The 19783-nt window shown below is 50.4% G+C and overlaps 3 protein-coding genes and 1 long non-coding RNA gene across 5 annotated transcripts in view; 2 read left to right on the top strand and 2 right to left on the bottom strand.

Moving 5' to 3' along the window:
* Positions 1–1452, bottom strand: part of RANBP10 (RAN binding protein 10) — a 65974-nt gene extending 64522 nt beyond the window's left edge. The window contains exons 1-2 of one of the 2 annotated variants that reach the window (XM_064387116.1): positions 1195–1452; positions 341–452 (exon numbers count right to left, since the gene is read on the bottom strand). In XM_064387116.1, coding sequence (XP_064243186.1) covers positions 341–452; positions 1195–1399 — 317 coding nt within the window. In that variant the 5' untranslated portion in view covers positions 1400–1452. The remainder of the gene's footprint in view (positions 1–340; positions 453–1194) is intronic. The other variant, XM_064387115.1, reaches the window with a different exon arrangement.
* A 590-nt stretch (positions 1453–2042) lies between these two features.
* Positions 2043–10356, top strand: LOC135279655 (uncharacterized). Its single transcript, XR_010346874.1, has 2 exons — positions 2043–2373; positions 2745–10356. It is a non-coding gene; the product is annotated as an uncharacterized LOC135279655 (long non-coding RNA).
* CENPT (centromere protein T) lies at positions 3748–16386 on the bottom strand. The gene is given in 14 exon segments (XM_064387114.1): positions 3748–4023; positions 5505–5609; positions 6333–6491; positions 7496–7583; positions 8223–8426; positions 8725–8901; positions 11570–11998; positions 12453–12595; positions 13705–13738; positions 14536–14669; positions 14844–14937; positions 15446–15572; positions 16058–16191; positions 16194–16386. Coding segments are annotated over 14 exon segments (2145 nt in total). The 3' UTR covers positions 3748–3899.
* Positions 16385–19189, top strand: THAP11 (THAP domain containing 11). The gene has a single exon (XM_064387118.1). The coding sequence runs from the start codon at positions 16385–16387 to the stop codon at positions 17114–17116; it is 732 nt and encodes a 243-aa protein (XP_064243188.1). The 3' UTR covers positions 17117–19189.
* Positions 19190–19783: the final 594 nt, after the last annotated feature.

Here is a 19783-nt window from a genome sequence, read left to right as displayed (position 1 = left end):
CTGCTTCACTTCATTTCTGAGGCATCACAATTCCAGAAATCAGAGAGACCAGAGCTTGCCAGCAAGAAGAAAACCTATCTTAACTCATACTGCACCCGAGACCCCCAGTTCACTGAATGTCTTCAGAAGTGCCCATCTCCAAGAGCCCAGGACACAGCTGTGCCAGTGCCTCTGCTTCCAGGGCATTCCACCTCACTGGCATCCACAGAGCAGGAGACAAAACCTGCCCACGCTGAGCCTGCCTGCCACGGGACCTGGAACCCTTCTGGAAAGGAGGCCAGAGTCCAGCAGAGCTGCCAGACACACATCCCCAGGCACTGAGCTGCAACGAGGCACTTACCCATCTCTACCTTTACTGACGATCTTCACTTCAAAGTAATAAATGCCACAGGCTGCAGGGATGGGGTGAGTGGCCCTGACCGAGGCAGCATCTTTGTGATTTTTACCGTGACCTAAGAAAGAACAGAAATGTGAGTACTGAGGGGACCTGGCCTCTCACATACCCTGAGCTAAAGCCTCACGATCTGAAGGCAGCAGGGATCTGTTTCTACACGGAGCCAGCCATTTAAAGCACACGTTCCAGAGAACCAGCACACACAACTCTGCACTGCCACCACGAACAATTCCTACAGCACGAGCTTTTCACTTTTCCCTTTGTTTTCACTATGAAGTTTTTGAGAAAGACTCTCGGCACCACCTCTCCCCCTCCCCACAGGCATAATCTGAAGAGCAGTGTACACAGACAGAAGACAAAAATGATTACACAAGAAGGGAATGACATCAGTGTTTACTAGCCAGGCTGGAAAAGGAATAATCACTTCTCCGCTGGGTGGGTAGGGAGAGCAGCTCCAACAGCGAGCAAGGCAAACATCGCACTGAACTCTGCGAGCAGCTCTGGTGTCCACCCGAGCAGCCAGAGCCCCAGCTCCGCGCGAGCGGGGCCAGCCGAGCCCCGGGCCGCGTTCTGAGCGGGATGACAGAGTAAACACCCGGCCGAGCACGGCGCACAGCGTTATATAAGGGCACACACCGCGCCCGGGAGAGCGCCCGGCTCCGCCGCTCCCGAGCCCGGGCAGCCCGGCCCGAGCAGCCCCCGCAGCCGGAGCCCGTCCCGCTGCCCACGGCTCGGCCGGGCCCGGGGCCGCCCCGCTGCGGGCCGAGGCCGAACCCGGCGCCGCCGCCCCAGCCCGGCACCTTTGTAGTGGACGCGCAGGTTGCCTTGCGAGAGGCCGATGTAGTTGTACTTGTCCTTGGGGCTCCAGGAGCGCGGCAGCGGCGTCTCGTCCTGGTTGACGGCGGGGTAGAGGCGGCGGAGGCGCCGGCTCAGCTCCTGCTCCTCGGGCGGCCCCGGCGGCGCCGCGTCCCCGCCGTGCGGGCTCCCCGCGCCCGCCTCCGCCATCTTGGAGCCGCTTTGTGTCAGCGGGCGGGGAGCGAGGCCCGGCCGCGGCCGCCGGCCAATGGGCTGCGAGCGTGCCCACAATGGGGCCGCGCCGCCCGACGGGAAGCGCAGTCCGCGTCTCTGCCGCCCGCCCGTCCGTGTCGCTCGCCGACACTACAACTCCCGAGAGGCGGAGCGCGCAAAGCCCCGTGCCCCCCTCCGGCGCGCTGCACGCTGGGAACCGTGTCCCCGTCCCGCTCTGCTCCCCTCAGTGCCGTAGGGGCCGAGACTCCCACTCCCAGCGTGCTCCGCGACAGCGCGGAGCCCGAGGGCCGCCCAGCGCTTGCAGGCGCCCGCCGGCCGCCTCCGCGCACGGGCCGGTTTCGGCCGCCGCGCGGCGCCCGCGCGTCAGGCGCTGCGTGGGCAGCTATGGCGGCGCGCGAGGGGGTCCTGCGGGCGCGGCCGTTGCCATGGGGACGGGTAAACGGAGCGCGCCATGGCGGCGGGCGGGGCCGAGCGGCGGCACCGGGCACCGGGAACCCCGCACCGGGCACTCCGCACCGGGCACTCCGCACCGGGCAGCGGGAACCCCGCACCGGGCACCGGGCACCCCGCACCGGGAACCCCGCACAGCGCACCGGGCACACCGCACCGGGCACGGGAACCCCGCACCGGGAACCCCGCACCGTACCCTACAAAAACGGAACTGCTGCTGTGAAGCCGCGGCCGGCAGGAAGGAAAGCAAGATCCTGGAGCAGACTGCGAGTACGAGCTCATCATCTGTGTATGACACACAGAATTCCACGCTGCCATTCTTTTTCCATGTCTCCATGGCAATAGCAGGCCCTTGCCATCATTCCAAAGCCGTGACTGTGGGAGCAACTGGAGACCTGCTGAAGGCAGGAGCTGCATTCTCTGATCTGCCACTGAGCTTACAGCCCTGACACAAGCTGCTCGTGACAGAATGGTCTTCCTTTCCTTGAGAGAATATTTATGTAATTATAGATTTAGAGTTGATATATTTATATATTTCTATATAATATATACATTTTAATATATATAATATAATGTATTATATACTATATATACTATATAATGAATACATATATTTATCATATAATACATTATAATATATAATAAATATATATTTATTATATACTATAATACATTATAATATATTATTTTTACCTATAATTTATATTATAATATATAATATATTTAATATATATTATAGAGTATATAATATTACAATATATGTTAATATATAAAATATAATATACGGTGTATTATGCAAATATAATATTATATATTAATATATAATTAATATAATATATATTTTATATATAACATATATATATATATTTAGATATCTGTACAAGCCATTTGATACCAAAAGTTCCAGCCTCTGAGGCTCCAGCCTGCCCAACAGGTATCATCTGTTTGGAATAGAGCCAGTGTGAGGCAAAGGCTGCAGTGAGGTGAAGGATTCCCATGAGCTCCAAAGCCAGTGCCAGCCCAGCAGGGTGCCAGGCAGCAGGGGCAAAGCACTGCCTCCTGCCCTTGCTCCCCTTGGAAAGTGAACTCTGGCACACACTGGAGAAGGAATCCCATCCCTGCAGGACACACAGACAGAGCTCCCAGCAGAGCTCCTCTTTCCAACCCTGAGTCACACTGTATCAGCAAAAAACGCTCTTTGTTGTATTAATGGAATTGTGTTTTGGGAAAACCCTTGAAGATGCCTGCCATTTGGATTGGCAGTGCCTGCTGAAGAGATTTTAACTGTACTGGCCTGTGTCCTTCAGTGCTGCCCAGAACCTGTTTAACTCCAGCTCCTGCTGCAGAGCTGGGCTGGATTTCCAGGGGTGCCCAAGAACTGTGAGGAGGCCACAGAGCACACACAGCACAGCCCAGAGGGGAGGAGGATCCGTACTGACAGCAGGACTCAGGACAGCCTCAGATGGGGAGAAACAACTCGTGCCACACTGCCTGCCCAGAAGGAACTGAGGAGAAAGTCCAACATCCATCTCCATCCCTCTGGAACTGGCACGTGTGACAGGCATTATGCTTTCCCAGCTTCTGAACTGTTCTACAGTCACACTCCCTGGCACCCTTTGCTGTGCCAGATCTCATTCCTGGTGTGGTTTAGGCTCCCTGGAAGCAGCACAACCACACACAACAGTTTTGATTTGTTTCCCTGTGTGAGGAGCACAGCATGGACCAGCTCCTCCATGCAGCAACTGCCTGTACAGGAACACGTGTGGAAAACAAAGGGGCACCATGGCTGGCATGAAGAGCACCCACACAGCCAAATCCCTGCTAGGAACAATTTCAACACCACAGTGCAGGAGGAGCCTCTAAGCTCACTGGCATCACAAAAAACACACGTAACATTTTATTTATCACAACTGTACAAGTATCCAAAGCTAACATATAAAAATACAGTCAAATTGTTACAAAAGCATCATCTGGAGCAGTGACATGGAACTGCCACCATCCCACCCCAGGGGCCAGCCCTGCAGCTTCACTTGGAGGGGATCACCTTATTTCCACTCACTGCCACGGGAATCAGGAGCCTGCGGTACTCCATGGGCAGGTGACGCTCGATCAGCACCGTCAGGGGCACCTTGTCTGTCACCAGCCCCTGCCTGTGGCCAGAGAGAGCAGGGAGAAGCAAAGGTGTTAGTGAAATGTGCTTCCACTCCATACCAGAGTAGTTTTCTTGCAGTGATGTTTTTGCACTTAGGAGGTGAAATGCTCTGACTGCTTGTGACAAACGGCTCCAGACTCGTGTTTGCTCCTGTGCATGCTGCAGAGCCAGGACTGCCCACACAGCACAGCAGACAGACCAGAGGGCTCCTGCAGAGCAGCTCCCACTGTTTACCATGGGGATATTCATCTGTATTGATCAGGACCAAAGCAGAGGCTCATTGCTTTTTAAATTCACCATCCACCTGCCGTGGGATAAATTCTACCCTTTGAAGACGGCACAGAATGATGTGACAGAAGGAAATAGCTCAGTACCCAGATTTTTTTACAGTCACAACTCAGAGGTGGTTGGCATTTGCTAACTGTGTAGGCCATGGAGTTTTCCTGTACACCATTTAGCTGACTGACCTGAAAAAATCAGCATCTCCCAGTTTTGTAGAAAGAAAGAAAGAAAGTGCAACATTTATTCATACTTCCCATGTGGAAGGAACAGAGATGCTATTCTTATGCATGAGCCAGCAACAATTCCTGATCTCTTTATGAGGCAGTAAAAAGGCAGAAAGACATCTAGAACAAGGTGAAACAACAAGTACATGGAGTTCCCAAACCAGGACAAGTAACTCCTCATGCCTTCTGGCCTGTTCATACCAACCTCAGCACCTGTCAAGTGGGAAAACAAAATCCCTGGATCAGGACAGCAACAAATGATTCTCTTTAGGCAGCAGCACCAGCTCACCTACAGAGGCCCATGCAAAGCCAGTGTCATCAGCTGTGCCCTGTACTATCCCCCAGGTGACTTTAACATCACATTTGAAACTCTTCCAGTGGAGACTAAGAACAACCACCCAGAGTAATGAATTTAAATGAAAAGTGGTGGATTGCTTCAGGCCTCACAGAGGGCTTCCAAGCCAAGAATAAATCCCTTTTATTTGGTCACAGAACAAACTAAATCCAGGCAGGAGATGGGGCAACTATGAACACCCAGAGGACAGAACACCAGTGAGGCAGCTCTGAGAACAGCTCTTCCAGGCTGCTGACAGGAATGTTGCTTTAGGAGAGGCCAGCCCTGCCCACCTGGGCTGGGGGCTCTTTCTGCTGCTCTCAAGAGGAACTGCCAGTTTGGATCCCAAGCATCAGCTTGTGCAGCAACAGGAAGAGCTGTATTTTGTTTGGAAGAGCAAGTCACCAAAACAGACAGCAGGACACGTGAAAATGCTCAGTGTCAGTTGCAGATGATTTTAGCAAAGAGCTCACTCAAGGATGCAAACAGTGCAGCCCAGCACTCCCTCTTAGCATTTCTCCAGATCCCACACTTACTATACAAACACTGCTGGTGCACACTCTGGCAACAACCAGGTGTTACTGGGCTCTCAAAGCACCACCAAACACTGCTGCAAATTCGTAAGAACCCTTCCATTACCTTCTCATCAGGACTTCCAGGTCAGCTGCCTCCACTGTCTTCCTCCCTGCATGGTGGGCGTAAGCTTCCAGATCATTGCTCAGCTGCTTGAAGAATCTCTCACAGCTGAGGGGGAAATCAAACCAGACTGTGGAGTGTGTGAACACCAGCTACTCACCCCCTTCTGCAGGGCAAGCTGCACCACAGCTGCTCCTTGTGCAGGTCACAGCCTGCCAGGGAAAGCTGGGGGAGAAGAAACTCTCAGCCCACAAACAAAGCTTGGCTTCTCAGCCCAGGCTCCCTGGAATTCCACTGCCAAGACAGCTGTGAGACAGCTGCACAACCAGCACCTTCCCACACCTCCCACGCCTGCAGGAACAGGGGCTGACAGCAGTGACACAGGAATCAGCACTGAGGGTCAGATACTGGCTGCTGCAGTGACAGTGCTCAGACAATACACAGACTTTACTCATGAAGGCAACAAGGTCTAAGGGTGCAAAGAGCTGAGCAACCAGCATTGCAATGGAACACTGCACACCCTCACTGTGCCCAGCACGATGGCCACTGTCCAGAGCCATCCTGCTCATGGAAATTGATAAAGACAATCCGACTGCTGCAATTTGTTGGGACAAAACCCAGATGCTCCTGCAAGGCTGCACTGATCAGATACCCACAGAGCACTTAGCACATTTCTGCCCATTTGTATCAGGCCTCCCAAGACTCTTTCCAGCTGAAGAGAGAGGGCTGTCAGATTGTCAGCAGCACTCTCAACAGGTTTATTACTTCAGGGGAGAAAAGAAAGAAAAACAAGAGTAAAAATAATGGAAAGAGCAGTTTGTTGCTACGTACCATTTTTCAACAATTTGGAATGCATCTCTGTTTACTGGCATTTTAGCAAAATGTCTGAATATCTTCTTTATCAAACTCCTTGGTACTTGAGGCTCACGTGGTGTCTTTTTGGATGTTCCTAATCTCTTAGAAGCTTTCTTAGGCTGCTGTAGGGGAGACCTTTGAGAGGAAAATTGAAAATTCACACATTGAATGAACAAGGGAGAGGCAGAGAACACCAGGCTGAGTTTGGAAAAACCCTGAACTGAAGTGGAATGGATAAGAACTACCTTGAGCTCTTCATTCTTTCTCCCTCCCAATTCTTCAGAACTCTCACAGGGCAGTTTGCAAACAGCTCATGTGGGTTGTAGGGTTTCCCACCCCCCTGCCATTAAACAAGACTGTAAGTCCCAAAGGAAATCATAATTCTCTTCCATTCTAAAATAGGAAAAATTGTAACATGGAAGAGTTAAGTGAAACCCATGGACTCACTCAGAATGTAACTGGAAAAGAACAGAAAAACACTAGAACCTCAGGCTAACACATGCAAAACCTCAGAGAGGGTGTGTGGATCACTTGACTCTCTCTAGTCCACCCATAAGTGGGCAAAAGAATTTTGTCTTCTTGCTTTAACAGACAAAGCTCTGAAGTCATGGGCTAGAAAATTCCTCCTGTTCCCTAGCACACACTACCAGTGGTTCTGATGAAACCAAATTTCTAGCCAAGAGGGTGCAAGTGTTAACTAATTTGGATTAATGCAAAGGACAGGTTCACTTTCTGCCTCTAAGAGAGCTTCCTTTTAGTCAGCACATGGCAACTGCACACAGCTTCAGGCTTCTGCAGTCAATATAAGTATGTCATTCCACATGATCAGTGTCCTGCCATCTGTAATTCCTCCTCTTCTGCAAGGGCCTCTGCATCCCTTACTGGAGTCTGTGGCTCCAGAGTGGCTTACCAACTGAAAAACTCTTCCTAGGAAAAATTTTGGCCTTTAGCACAAGAAAATATTACAAGAACATTGGAAAGCCTTAAGGCATCAGACCTGCTCCGGCACAGCACTGACGTTCACTCAAAGACTTCAGCACTGCTCACTCCCTGTGCCAGCTGCCAGAGCAGCTGGCAAAGGCAGGCTCTGCCCTGCCCCCAGCCCCACCTGTGCCAGGCTGGGCATGGCTCAGGCTTACCTGGGAGCAGCAGATTTTGCAACACGTGGCGTTGACAGGAGGTTGTTGGCTGGAGCACGGACAAACGCAGGAGTCTTCATGGAAACCTCTGGAAAAAAGTACTGGAGGAGCTGAAGTCTCTATCCAGAACTGCTGGAGCAGGCAGTGCTGCCAGCAGACAGAATCCCAGCCAGCTCCCCACATGCCTGTGCTCTGGCTGTGCCCCACAGCACCCCGAGCCAGCACAGCTGCTGGCTGCTGCAGTGCCACCCCCACAGCTCCTGTCACACAGGCTGGTGGCTTCCCTTGGGCCCCTGTGCTGGCCCAGCTGGCTGGCCAGGCTGCACAGACACACTCAGGAGCAGGCTGCAGTGGCTGATGGCTGGGTTAATTTAGGTTGCCACAAAGCTGCGTCCTTTTTAACCAGAGAGAACTTCAAAGTCTAGAAGTTACCTCTGTCATCTTGCTAAGCCACTGGCAAATTCTCCTGCACAAAGGGACAAGCTGAGCTACAGAGTGACACTACAAGGGCCAGACTATAAACTTCTCCCTGTTTGCAGATTTTTGCAACTCCCTCCAGGCAAGGCTCCTGTTATCAGCATCTCACCTGTTCTCTGCTATGAACCCACAGCAGTTTCCTCCAAGTCTAATCTGCACTGTCTTTAACTTCACTCTTGAACTTCTTCACTTAACAAGTAAGAGCAGGAAAGAAAACAATGTTAACAGAAATGCTGAGCAGATTCCTTACCTTCACTTGCAGGGTGTTCAGCTTCATCCTCAGCAGCCTCTTCCACTGAATTATCGAAATTTAGCATCATAGCCTCGTCCTGTAGTTCATCTCCTTGTTCATCAGTTTCATTTAATTGAGTCACCTCAGGTTTTTCAAATGAGGAAGAGGCATGAGAGCGCCTGCCCAGACTTCCAGCTCCAATGCCTCTGGTAATCTCACGTTCTAGATTTCCAAAACAGAAAAAATAAAGCACTGAGACAAATATCTTTGCCTGATTCTGAAACTCCCACTAGTAAATTTTAATCAAAGATACCTGCTGTAACTATACATTTCTAAACCAAGTACAATCTTGGTTTCTCTTTAAATAAAATGCAGTGTTCCAGCTTAAAATGACAAAATCAGTTTGATATTTCCCCAGAAAAACAAAGAAGAAGTTAAGACTCTCTCAGCACTGATGCCAGTCATGCAGCATGAGAGCACCCTGGCACCAGAGAGCTGCCAGCATTAGAGGTGTCCTCACCAGCTCTGGGAGAGCCGTGGGCTCCAGTGCTGCCTTCTTCCAGTTCCTCTCCTGCAGAAGGGGCCCTTTCTGCTTCACCTCTGCTGTGCTGTGCTGCAGTTATCTGCAATTCTGCTTTTTCAACCCGTTTCCTCTCCAAATGTTCAGAGTATCGAGCACTTGCACCATGTTCTGGAGCTAAAATAATAAATTCTATCATACATCTCACCTACAAAAAACCCCAACCAACCACCAGCACACAGTTCAACCACCACTGGAATTTATTTGTGATAAATAAACTCAGCCACAAGACGTAAAAAAGAAGAGCAGATGCAGTTCCCTTCATAGCTGAGAAATGCCCAACTTTTCCTGTGTTTGCTCCACAGCCACCTAATTAGGGGCCCATCAGATCCCAATAAAGGAATTTTACTTACAGTAAGCAGAGCTCCTCCAGATCTGCCATCTCTATGGCCATTTTAAATTTTGGTGACTGTGTAAAAGACCAATTTACTTTCCTTTAAATCTACCAATACCTGGAGTTTGTGCTCAGATTCTCCTCCTCATTTCCTCCATTTTTCTGAATAAACAATTTTGTAAGAGATATATTCCATTGTAGAGAGAAGAGAGCCTAGAGTGGTTTTAACCATCCAGGACAAGCCTCTGGCATACAGGATGAGAAATACACAGACACATGACTTGCTTGTGTTTAAAAACTTGATCTACTGACTACTTAAGTATTCAGATTTCCTTTATAGTACATATATAGTCCACATATCTGTTACTATGTAGCTGAGTTAAGCAGAAGCACACAGAGGTAATTACTTTGTGAAAACTGGGCACTCTGACATCATGACACACATGACAATGCTGTCACTCACTGAAGGGTTTGGAAGTCTTGGCTGAGTCCAGAACCAAAAGTTGTCAAACTGCACTTCTACCATTTTACAGAAACCCAGCAACTGGGAGTTTTCACACTGAAAAGTACAAGTGTGGCAAGGCCTTGGGACCCCCAAGCCCAAGTGAAGGGCACAAGGAAATCTGGGCAAAGGTAGTGCAAAAATCAGTTATATCAATTTCACTAACCAGAATATTGGGCTGCCTACATCAACACAGGGTCTAAAGTGCAGTGAAATATTAACCAGCTTAGATGAGCCAGATGAGAGCTCTTCATCTTTCCTATGGGAAGCTGAGCAGTAGTACAGATCTGCCAAAACATATGAACCTTTATTCCACTTCCAGTCACAGCCCACTTTTAGAAAGCTTGTCTGGAAATGTCCAAGTATTTCTGGTATGTCTTGAATTAAATTATTTCCAGCATCTACTGTACAACTAAGTCTTATTTTACTCTGAGTAAAGTTTTATTTTACAAGTCACCTGAAAAACTCTGTTTCAATCAGATTGTACTCCATTCCCTTTCTACAATGAAAGTACATCTTACCCTCAGGGAAAATCTTTTCCTGTTCCACTCCATTCTCTGTATTAATCATCTCTTCTTCTGTATCACTTACTTCTAGGTCTTCGATTATATGGGACACAACTTGTCTCAAATACATTCTGGAAACATTTAGAGTGACTGGGGATCCCAAATATGTACTTGAACTTTTGGAGGGCAGAGAGGAGCTCCGTCTATAAACACCTAGAACAGATCATCAACGTGTCTCCTAACAGCTTTTTGAATTTTCTTTTAGCTTTCCTGGTAAATAAAAAACCAACCAAGGAGGGAGAAGACAACACACAATAAACACTTGTGTGTACTTCAAGAAGTTTAGGGAGTTGGCATCAAACCTTAGGAACTGGTTGGAAAAATCTTTGCAACTGTTTTTCAGCTGACACTGAGGAGCAACACCACCAGCAGCCTCCTGTGGTAGAGCAGAACTATGTCACCATTAACATCTGACATTAATGCCTTATTAACTCCAGCACCTTAAAGATCAGCTCACTTCCCCCTCCTCTTCCCCTCACTGGATCCAGTCCCCTATTCCACATCCTCCATACCTTGCATTATCTGTCCCTTTGTCCTAAAAATGCCTGCCTTTGGAGCTGCTCTGAGCAACTAACCTTCTTCTGTTCATTCCTTCCCTTGTCCTTTCAAAACAACTTTTGCCTGGTCCAAACACCATGAAGAAAACCTGCTCCTATTTACACAACCAGGACAAGGCCAGGGAAATGAATCCAAGGAGAGTTACCAGGGAAAACTGGCAAGCAACAGGAATTGCAAAGCATTGGTACAGAGTGAGCAGGAAGGAACTGCCTCTGTCCAAAGATTTTTAAGGGCTGGAGACAATGGAGAGATTGGCTGTGACAAGTAAGTGACCACAGTGAAGGTCTGGACTAGGAACTTCCAGAGATTCCTTCCAAGTCTGTCTACACGTCCTACATATTATCTCCTTATTTTTTGTGACCAATTTAGAGTGCCCACTTCTGGGGTCCCAGTACCCCAGAAGGACAGATGGACACAGTGGAGAGTCCAGCAAAGGCCCACCAGGACAGGTAAGAGACTGAAGGAAAGGCTGAGAGAGCTGGGACTGTTCAGCCTAGAGAAGAGAAGGTTAGGGCAGATCTTACCAATACATACAAGTGTCTGAAGGCAGAATTTAAGGCAGACAGAGCCAGACTCTTCCAGTGATGCCCAGTGCCAAGAGAAAAGGCAACTGGCACAGACTGGAACATGGGAGGCTCCATCTGAACATAAGGAAGACAGTTTGCAGTCATTACCCTCGGAGACTCGTAAGAGTCCTGGGCAACAAGCTCTATGTGGCCCTGCCAGAGCAGAGGGCCAGGAGAAAATAACCTTGAGGTCCCTTTCTACCTCAACCACTCTGTGAGTTCAGATAACACCTGCTAAGCCCTAACCCATAGTACTCACTGCCAACCACCTCTTCTTCAGTAAAAGAAATCTGTGCCGCTGGGTTACTCTGCTGGGAATGATCTTGCTCTTCTTCCTCCTGTTTTGCAGGGGTTTCTGGAGATACAAGGGTCATTCTGTCAACATGCTCATCATCAAGGCGTGAGCTCTTGGAGTATCTTTGGCTCCTTCCCTGGTTTGTGCTCACACTGGGTACTGGGCCCTCCAGCCTTGCTTCCTCTTGATCTGCATCAGAAATCGGGCTCCTCTGTGCTGAAGCTTTTGAATCTGACAGCTGGGGCTCAAGAGGAGACAATTTATTTTGGCTCTCTTCATCCAGCTGGGGCTGAACAAAGAGCTCTGTGCTATTCATCATCATTTCTGCATCACTTGTCAGGGTGCTTGTTCGAATCCCAGATGCAGATTGTGAGTCCACAAGATCGTTCTGTCCTGTTGAGAAAGTTTCAAAACAAATTTTGTGTGAAAAACTGTTCAAGGTCATAGGGACACACTAGGATTTGTGTAATTCACTATTTAAGTAATTCAACCAAGTTTTACTCCTCCACAGATCAAACACTCACACAGTATGACCCCACTTCTGTGCCCACAATTCTCCCTACCAAACAACAGAGACCTCAGTACCCACAGATGAAGATGATCCCAAACAATTCCTGTGGTTTAAATGACCAAACCATGCAAAGTACATATTTAAGAGCAGAGAATCAAAGGAACTGCTAAGGCAGAACCTCATTCTAATCTTGCCTCCCAAATCCCACTCTGTTTTTGTGAATGCGTTAGTAAATTTTAAATTCTAAAATACAGACCATGCTTCAGTACATGCTTCTAAAAGCCCCTTTAACATAAGGCCCTGCCTCCCAAAGAGAAATAACACCACAAAGGAAACCTTTGCTCTTCAGCATGTTCTGCTCCACTCTGCCTTCAAACGCTTGCATGTCCACAGCCCGGCGCGTCTTGGGCCTGCGGAGCAAGCCCCGCTTTTCCACGGTGTCTGGGGCCAGCAGGGAGCCCACAGACACACGGAGGGACCTGTCAGAAGGGGCACAACTGTCACATCACACACTCCACTTTCACCCGCAGAATACAGGCGTGATGGCACTAACAGTGACACATTTTGCAGAACTAGGAGAAATTTCCCCAAAAAGCCCTTGAAGATTATGAGTCAGTCCTTAAATGAATTGTTTATTTTCATTCTATCACCCAACATCAGGATATGTATCACAGATCAGGAAGCAGACTGTTTTAAAGCCTCCCTGAGACACTGCAACACTACAGCTGACAAAAGGGTCAGAAATATAAAAAATCTTAAAATAACAAAAAATAAAAAGGAAAAAAATGTTTCAGAGTAAAGACATGCCCTAGATGACAATGGCGTGGTAGGAGGACTTCCCAGTAAGTTTAATGATCCACTTACTATCAATACTCTCAGCAAAGTACAGCTACCAACACACTGGGACTGTTTTAAGAGAGAGCTGATAGCAACACCTAAAGCACAGGAAACGTTTCTCACTGCAGGTGTTTTGCACAATGAAGACTGACCATGCTCAGTGAGCTCCTGCCCCTCTCTCCAGGCAGGGTTCAAAGACAGAAGCACAGAATGCAGCCCCAAAAACCATCTTGTGTGGCACCCCACAAGGGCTGCAGTGAGAAAGGTGACTTTGGGCTGGGCTGATTTTGGCCAGAGTCCTTTGCAAAGTACAAAAGCAACACCAGAAAATAAGTTCTTAGACTCATTAAAAAGCTTTTAAAGTCCAGAAAATACTGCATAGATGCAACTGATGTGATAAAACTATGAACAGGCAGGGATAATATTCTAAGGTATACTGTGTACTGATTTACTGCTGGAACCATGAGAAGGAAAGGAAAAAAGGACTGAGCCAAGCAAGTAAAAAGAGGAGCAATAGTAGCAAAGCAAGCTAGACCAACCCAGGCATGCAGTGCAGAGACACAATTTCTGAAAATCAAAAGGTGTGGTGCAGCACCTTGAAATTCCATCAGCAGAGGGGCAGATGCCTGTGTTACTGCTAACACTAACACAGCTCCTGAGCATGAACCCAGGCATCTGCACTGCTCCCCACCCCTTCAGATGTGGTCACAGCAGGGCAGACAGAAGTTAGGACATTTGAGGTTAAACTCACCGAGCCATAATTGTGCTGTCCAACGTTGACTGAGCTAGAAAAAGTTGATGGCACATTAGTTGAGAAATTACCCTTTCCACAACAGGCTCCAGGAACATCCCAATGGATCTTCCTCTTTTCAGAGCCAGCCATGCTACAGTCCTCAAACACCATACTTTGGTACAAACACAGTTAGATAACGGGGTCACTTCACTATTTCTTGTCTACATTTCAGAATTGCATATTAGAAATCTAATAAGCAATTTCTGAAAGGGTAAGAAAGGTATCTAGTTTATTTCAATGAAAATTCAACATGAATATACCCCCAGATTTAATGATTTTAGTTTTACCACATTGATAACAAGATGTTAGGCCTTGGTCACAACCACCCTTCAGCAACCCAACCCAAACAGATGTGAAGTTTTAGAAACACAGACTCTTCATGAAACTGGAACTCAAACCTGTTCTGCTCACAAAGAACTTTATCATTATTTTATATCATTGCAATGGAAAGTATGCAGCTGCTTGTATTTTGAAGTTTCTAGAACTGAGAAGAAGACAGGGTTCCTCTGGAGACACTTCAAAACTCAAAGAACACCAAGTTGCAAAAGTAGTCAAGAAATTATATATAGTCATGGCAGAGCCTAGAACTTGGCTTAAAAAGGTTTATTTTAAATGTGAGAGGATGGGGGCTTTTACTTTCTCCATTATCCCCTTTGCATGAGATATTGCAATCTGGGTTCCCAACCCACAACTGCCCAAGTGGGCAGCCCCTGACAAGTGATCTGGCAGGTGAGAACCAGCTGACAGGAATGCAGCCCTGAGCAAGGGAATTCCTGACTGCAGCCTTACCTTGGTACTGGGGAAGGCGTCTCTCTGCTGCTCTCTCAAACTCAGAAATGCTGATTTTTTTTCTCTTCTTTTTCATGTGGAATACAGTGATAGATGTGTCCTCAGGAGCAACATCTGGCAGCTGCAATTCCCCCCTGCCAAAACAAAGCAAGCTGGAGAGGCATTTCTGACAATCCCACCTGACAAGATGCAATTCTGATCACTGAAACACAAGCAGAAGAGAAGTCCTGCTCCCCAATCCCACCACAGAAACTGCAGCTCTACCTGCAGTGTAATAAAAGGGTAAATTATACAAAAACCCTACTTACGTGCTGGAAACCCTCTTAGGTGGGACTTCTGCATGAGCTTCTTGTGTGTCCTCATGGTTAGAGACCTGAGGTGCCAGCGGTGAAACCTGGGGCTCTGCCAACAAACCAGAACATTTCCTTTCCTCAGCTCAGCACAGCAGGGTGTCACATCCACACCACAGGCTGTAAACAACATTTACCAGCAGGTCAAAATAAAGAGCCAGTGGAAACTGTTTGGGTTGTGCTCCTGGGAAGGCTGGCAGTGACAAAAGCCAGAGGTGACAGGTGGCAGCACAGGGGTTCCTGCACTGCAGCAGAATAACCACACCTGATCCCACAGCCAAAGGATTACGTGCTCAGTCCCCAGGATAAGAAGACCAAGTGAAGAGGATCTTTAAAGCTATGATTTCACCAGAGCAAGGCCTGGTCTCTCAGACAGCTGTATCCTGCATTCAGGTGCCCTGCAGTGACTCCTCTGTTAATAAATCAGTCACACAACAATCTGATTTCTGTCTCGTGTAACAGGGAAAGGATAATGGGCCACCAAGGAACACCCTCTGCTTCCTTAGCTTCACAAAAACGTTGTCTTTCTGCTCTCAATTCTCCTGAAAGGAGACACTTACGGTTCTGCATGACTCTCTTGAGCATGAGCCGTGGCGTGCCATTTCTGAGATCAGGGAACACTGCCAGTCTCTGCTTGGCCAAGGTGCTGCCGACAGATTTACTCTTATTTTGCACACTCAATCCAGTCTAGAGGGAAATCAAGAGACAAGCAATTCAAAGCTAGTGTTTTCATTATTAAAGACCCCGACAGCAAAAGCATCCACCACCCACGTTCTAACAACAAGCTAAGCAAGCTGGTAAGAAACTTTTTCCAAATTCCAAAGAGAAACTGGGCGTGTTGGCTTTCTGACAGCGGTGACACTGGCACCGTGCACGGGACACAATTCAGCCCGGGAATCACCGAGGGGGTTCCAGCATAAAACCCGCCCGCGGGCGGAATCCCCAGAGCACAGCCACCTAAACCGGCCGAGAGCCCGTCAGGGCGTTCGGCCCATTCTCCACCATTAAAGACGAACAAGGCTGAGGGAGCGGCCTGCAGAGGCCGCGCTGCCGCCTCAAACCGAGCGGCACCGGGCGGGTCCCACGGGACGGCCGACCCCAACAGCGACTCTCCTTTCCCCCCTTCTTTCTTTTCTTCCCCCCCGCCCGCCCTTGCGGATCCCTCGGGGCACCTGGGCCGGCGCCCTGGCGTTGTGGCGGCCGCTGCGCCTGAGGCCGAGCCGGGCCCGGGAGCGGGACCGCCCGTCAGCCATGTCGGGCCCGGTAACGGCCGCGGCCTCCCGCCTCCCGCCGCCTCTCGCGAGAACGCGAGCGCCGGGAGGGGCCGCGGCGCAGTGTGGGGCGGGTAGTTCCGCCGGCGGCGCGGTGCATTGTGGCCCGCGTAGTTCCGGGGCGGCGGCGGCGGCGGCGGCGAGAGGCCGCGCGGGCCTTGTGGGAGCTGTAGTTCGGCGGGGCCGCTCGCCCCGCTCGCCGCGGGTGTCCCCCCGCCCCGCGAGGCCATGCCGGGCTTCACCTGCTGCGTGCCGGGCTGCTACAACAACTCGCACCGCGACAAGGCGCTGCACTTCTACACCTTCCCCAAGGACGAGGAGCTGCGGCGCCTCTGGCTCAAGAACGTCTCCCGGGCGGGCGTCAGCGGCTGCTTCAGCACCTTCCAGCCCACCACGGGCCACCGCGTCTGCAGCGAGCACTTCCAGGGCGGCCGCAAGTCCTACCTGGTGCGGGTCCCCACCATCTTCCCGCTGCGCGGCGTCAACGAGCGCAAGGCTCAGCGGGCCCGGCGCCCCCGCCCCGCCGCCGCCGCCGCCGCCGCCCCGCAGGGCCCCGCGCCCGCCGCCGAGGCCCCTGCAGGGGGCGCGGCCGAGGACGTGAAGCCCATCGACCTGACGGTGCAGGTGGAGCTCGGGGCCGCCGCCACCATCGGGCCCTGCCCCGTGCGGCTGCCCGTGCCGGTACCGGCGGCGGCGGCGGCGGGGGAGGAGAGCCCGGCGGAGGGCGGCCCCCCCGACCACTCGTACTCGCTGTCGTCGGGCACCACGTCGGAGGAGCTGCTGAGGAAGCTGAACGAGCAGCGCGACATCATCGCGCTGCTGGAGGTGAAGATGAAGGAGATGAAGGGCAGCATCCGCCGCCTGCGCCTGGCCGAGGCCCAGCTCCGCGAGGAGATCCGCGAGAAGGACCGGCTGCTCCACGCCGCCAGCGCCGGCACCCGCAAGCGCCACGGCCTCTGAGGGCTGCCCGGCCCGGCCCGGCGCGGGGCTCTCCGTCCCGGAGCCCCCGCCGCCCTCGCTGCGGTGCCGGGCACAGCAGGGACGGGATGGAGCGCGGCCCCGCCGAGCCCGGCTCGGCCCGCGCCGCGGCAGCCGCCAGCCGGGCAAGGCCCGGGGATTGCCCTGCCTGGGCCGGAGCGGCTCGGTGGCCGGCGCCGATATCGCCCCGGTGCTGTCTCCGCGGTCACCGCACGCCGGGCCCATCAAACCCGCCGTGTGCGGTGCCAGAACGCGCTGCTCGTAGCGTGGATGGGACCCGAGCCGTCACTAAGTGGACGCAGGGTATCAGTTTTCAGCAAATAAACTCGCTGTGTGTCAAGTGAGGTTACAGCAACACTACCCTGGAGAAGGCGTGTCCGGCTGCCGCGGGCGCTGTCCCCATCGCAGGATGGTCGGTGATGCGGCGCTCAGCCCCGCTCAGTGGAGGAAAGCTTTAGAAACCCTCTCAGGGTGATGTGTTTCTTCAGTAAATTACTGATGCCATAAAAGACTGCTGTCCCTAGCGTGGCAGAAGCCCCAGATTAAAGAGTGCTCTTGTACCGTGTAGTTTCTGCTTTCTCTGCAGCGTGTGTGTGTTGGTTACAGGTGTCTCCATGGTCTCGACACCAGGAAGGATTACAGTCAAAGAACACGGTGGCACTTAACAGCTGTAGTTTATCTCGTTGGCTTAAGACTCCCTCTAATGAAATGGAGGCTTTGTAACACATTGGAATTTTAATCCTTGGCTTTCGTTCTGAGAACCAGGATGGAACAGAAGTGACTTTACCTGCAGTGGTTGCAAACCTTTCCTGTCTAATCCTAAACTAGTTGGCATGACTAATAATCTGTACATTAGGCAAGACCATACTAAAACCTGCTTGTGTGTTCTAAACCAAGATTTAAGAGTATTGTAACAAATCTATGTGGAATGGTTGTGTAGTTTCTGTTTCTAGCCAGCATCAGTCCCTTCACTTTCTGCAAAAGGAAACCAAATCAGCGTTGGCTAGAAAGGGTGGAGCGAGGGTAGCAAAGCCACGGGTTTGGCTTGGTTGTGCACTTCCAGCCTGGCTGGTGGAAGAGATCCCTCAGCAGCTGGGAGGAGGAGGAGGAGAAGGGCAGTGTCTGGTGCCCCAGCATGGCCCCGTGTCAAAGGGCAGCGACGATGGATGTTGAGAGCAAAAGGCACTTCACCACAGTGTGCCCATACTTGCCTTTGGGGCAAGAATTCCCAGGTGTTCCCTGGCTCTGTGAGATCCTTCTGGAACCGGAGTGCATTGTGCTCAGTGGATTGGGATGTCACTTTTACTAAATTTTATAGAGGTATTTTCTAAATGTAAAAAGTATCTTTAGTTTGAAATTATGTAATCTTTGTAACACTGGCTAAAGTAGCTTTACAACCATCAGCTTCGACACTGTATACAACCGAACAAAAGGGCACCGTGGGGTTTTGTAGCCGGAGGTTTCTCTGTAGATCCTGAAGCCAGTTCAGCTCCAGGTGGTCACAGCCTGCTATGTGATGCATGGGTCATTTTTTATTAACGTGTGTGCCAAGTTGGATGGTCATCTGTGAGGATGCTACATGTCTATCCATGTACGGAGTCCTTGCTGTTACTTCAGTTTAATTTATTCTCCAATCTGATGTGTAGCTCTCCAGCTCTGTGCTGTACTGATTTCTCTGCGAGTCGAGTTAGCGGCGATTTTTTCGTTTGGTTGGTTTGGCTTGTTGTTTTGGGTTTGTTTTTGGTTTCTTTTGTAGGAGATACCTGCTCCACCATGGGATCTAACATACGTGATTGGTCCAGCAGCTCTAGATGCTCCCATCAAGACAGTAGGCACAACATCCCTCCTTGCAAACGAGGCTGGTTGTGCATCTGAGCTTGTTCAGAACGTGCATGTCCTGGCAGTCGTGGTACTTTTTCTACCATCAGGATGCACTTCAGGATGTTCAGCCATCCAGCCTTGCTGGGCTGGTTACCTGCTGGACTGTTTGACTTCTCCAGGTTACACTGAGGTGCTAACATGCTTAATTTTAATAAAGTATATTTTGTTTTCTTACGTTTCGTGTCTCCTTGTGGTTTATATATCTGTTTCTGAAAGGTTGTGGCTGCAGCTTTGTCCTTTCTTTTGTAACATCTCTTTTTTCATTGTCAGCTCCACAGCTGGAACAGCAGGAATTCTTTACATTCATGTAGGGTGAGGAGGAGGAGTCTGAGGTCAGTGTACCACACACCTACCTGCACAGATTTTGGAGCCATTGTGATGAGCCATCAGTCACAGGATGCTCTCTGTGCAGCCAGGAGGGATTTGAGCAGGGAACCAGGCTGCCCCAGGGCTTCCCCCAGCGTGACTCTCCTGTCTAATGCCTGGTGGAGGAAGGAGAAGGCAGGACCTCCCATGAACCAGCCTAGTGCAGGGAAGAGCTTGCATGTACTCTTAGAATTTGTAATTCCACTTGCCAGAGTTCCTGGTTTCAGATTGGTTTAGAGCTATTCGTCTCAAGCAAATGTATGCAGCAAAAAATTTCAGCTGTGCCTCAAGCATCACATTTTTGGGTTGAACTGGGAATGTTAAATGCAGTTGCAGGATGGGGAGGTGGTTGTCTCGTTCTGCTCTGTGCTGGTGCAGCCTCACCTCGAGTTCTGGGAGCAG

This window comes from Passer domesticus, chromosome 12, assembly GCF_036417665.1.
Source record: "Passer domesticus isolate bPasDom1 chromosome 12, bPasDom1.hap1, whole genome shotgun sequence".
In the NCBI taxonomy this organism is placed as follows: Eukaryota; Metazoa; Chordata; class Aves; order Passeriformes; family Passeridae; genus Passer; species Passer domesticus.
This window is presented reverse-complemented; position numbering and strand designations above follow the sequence as displayed.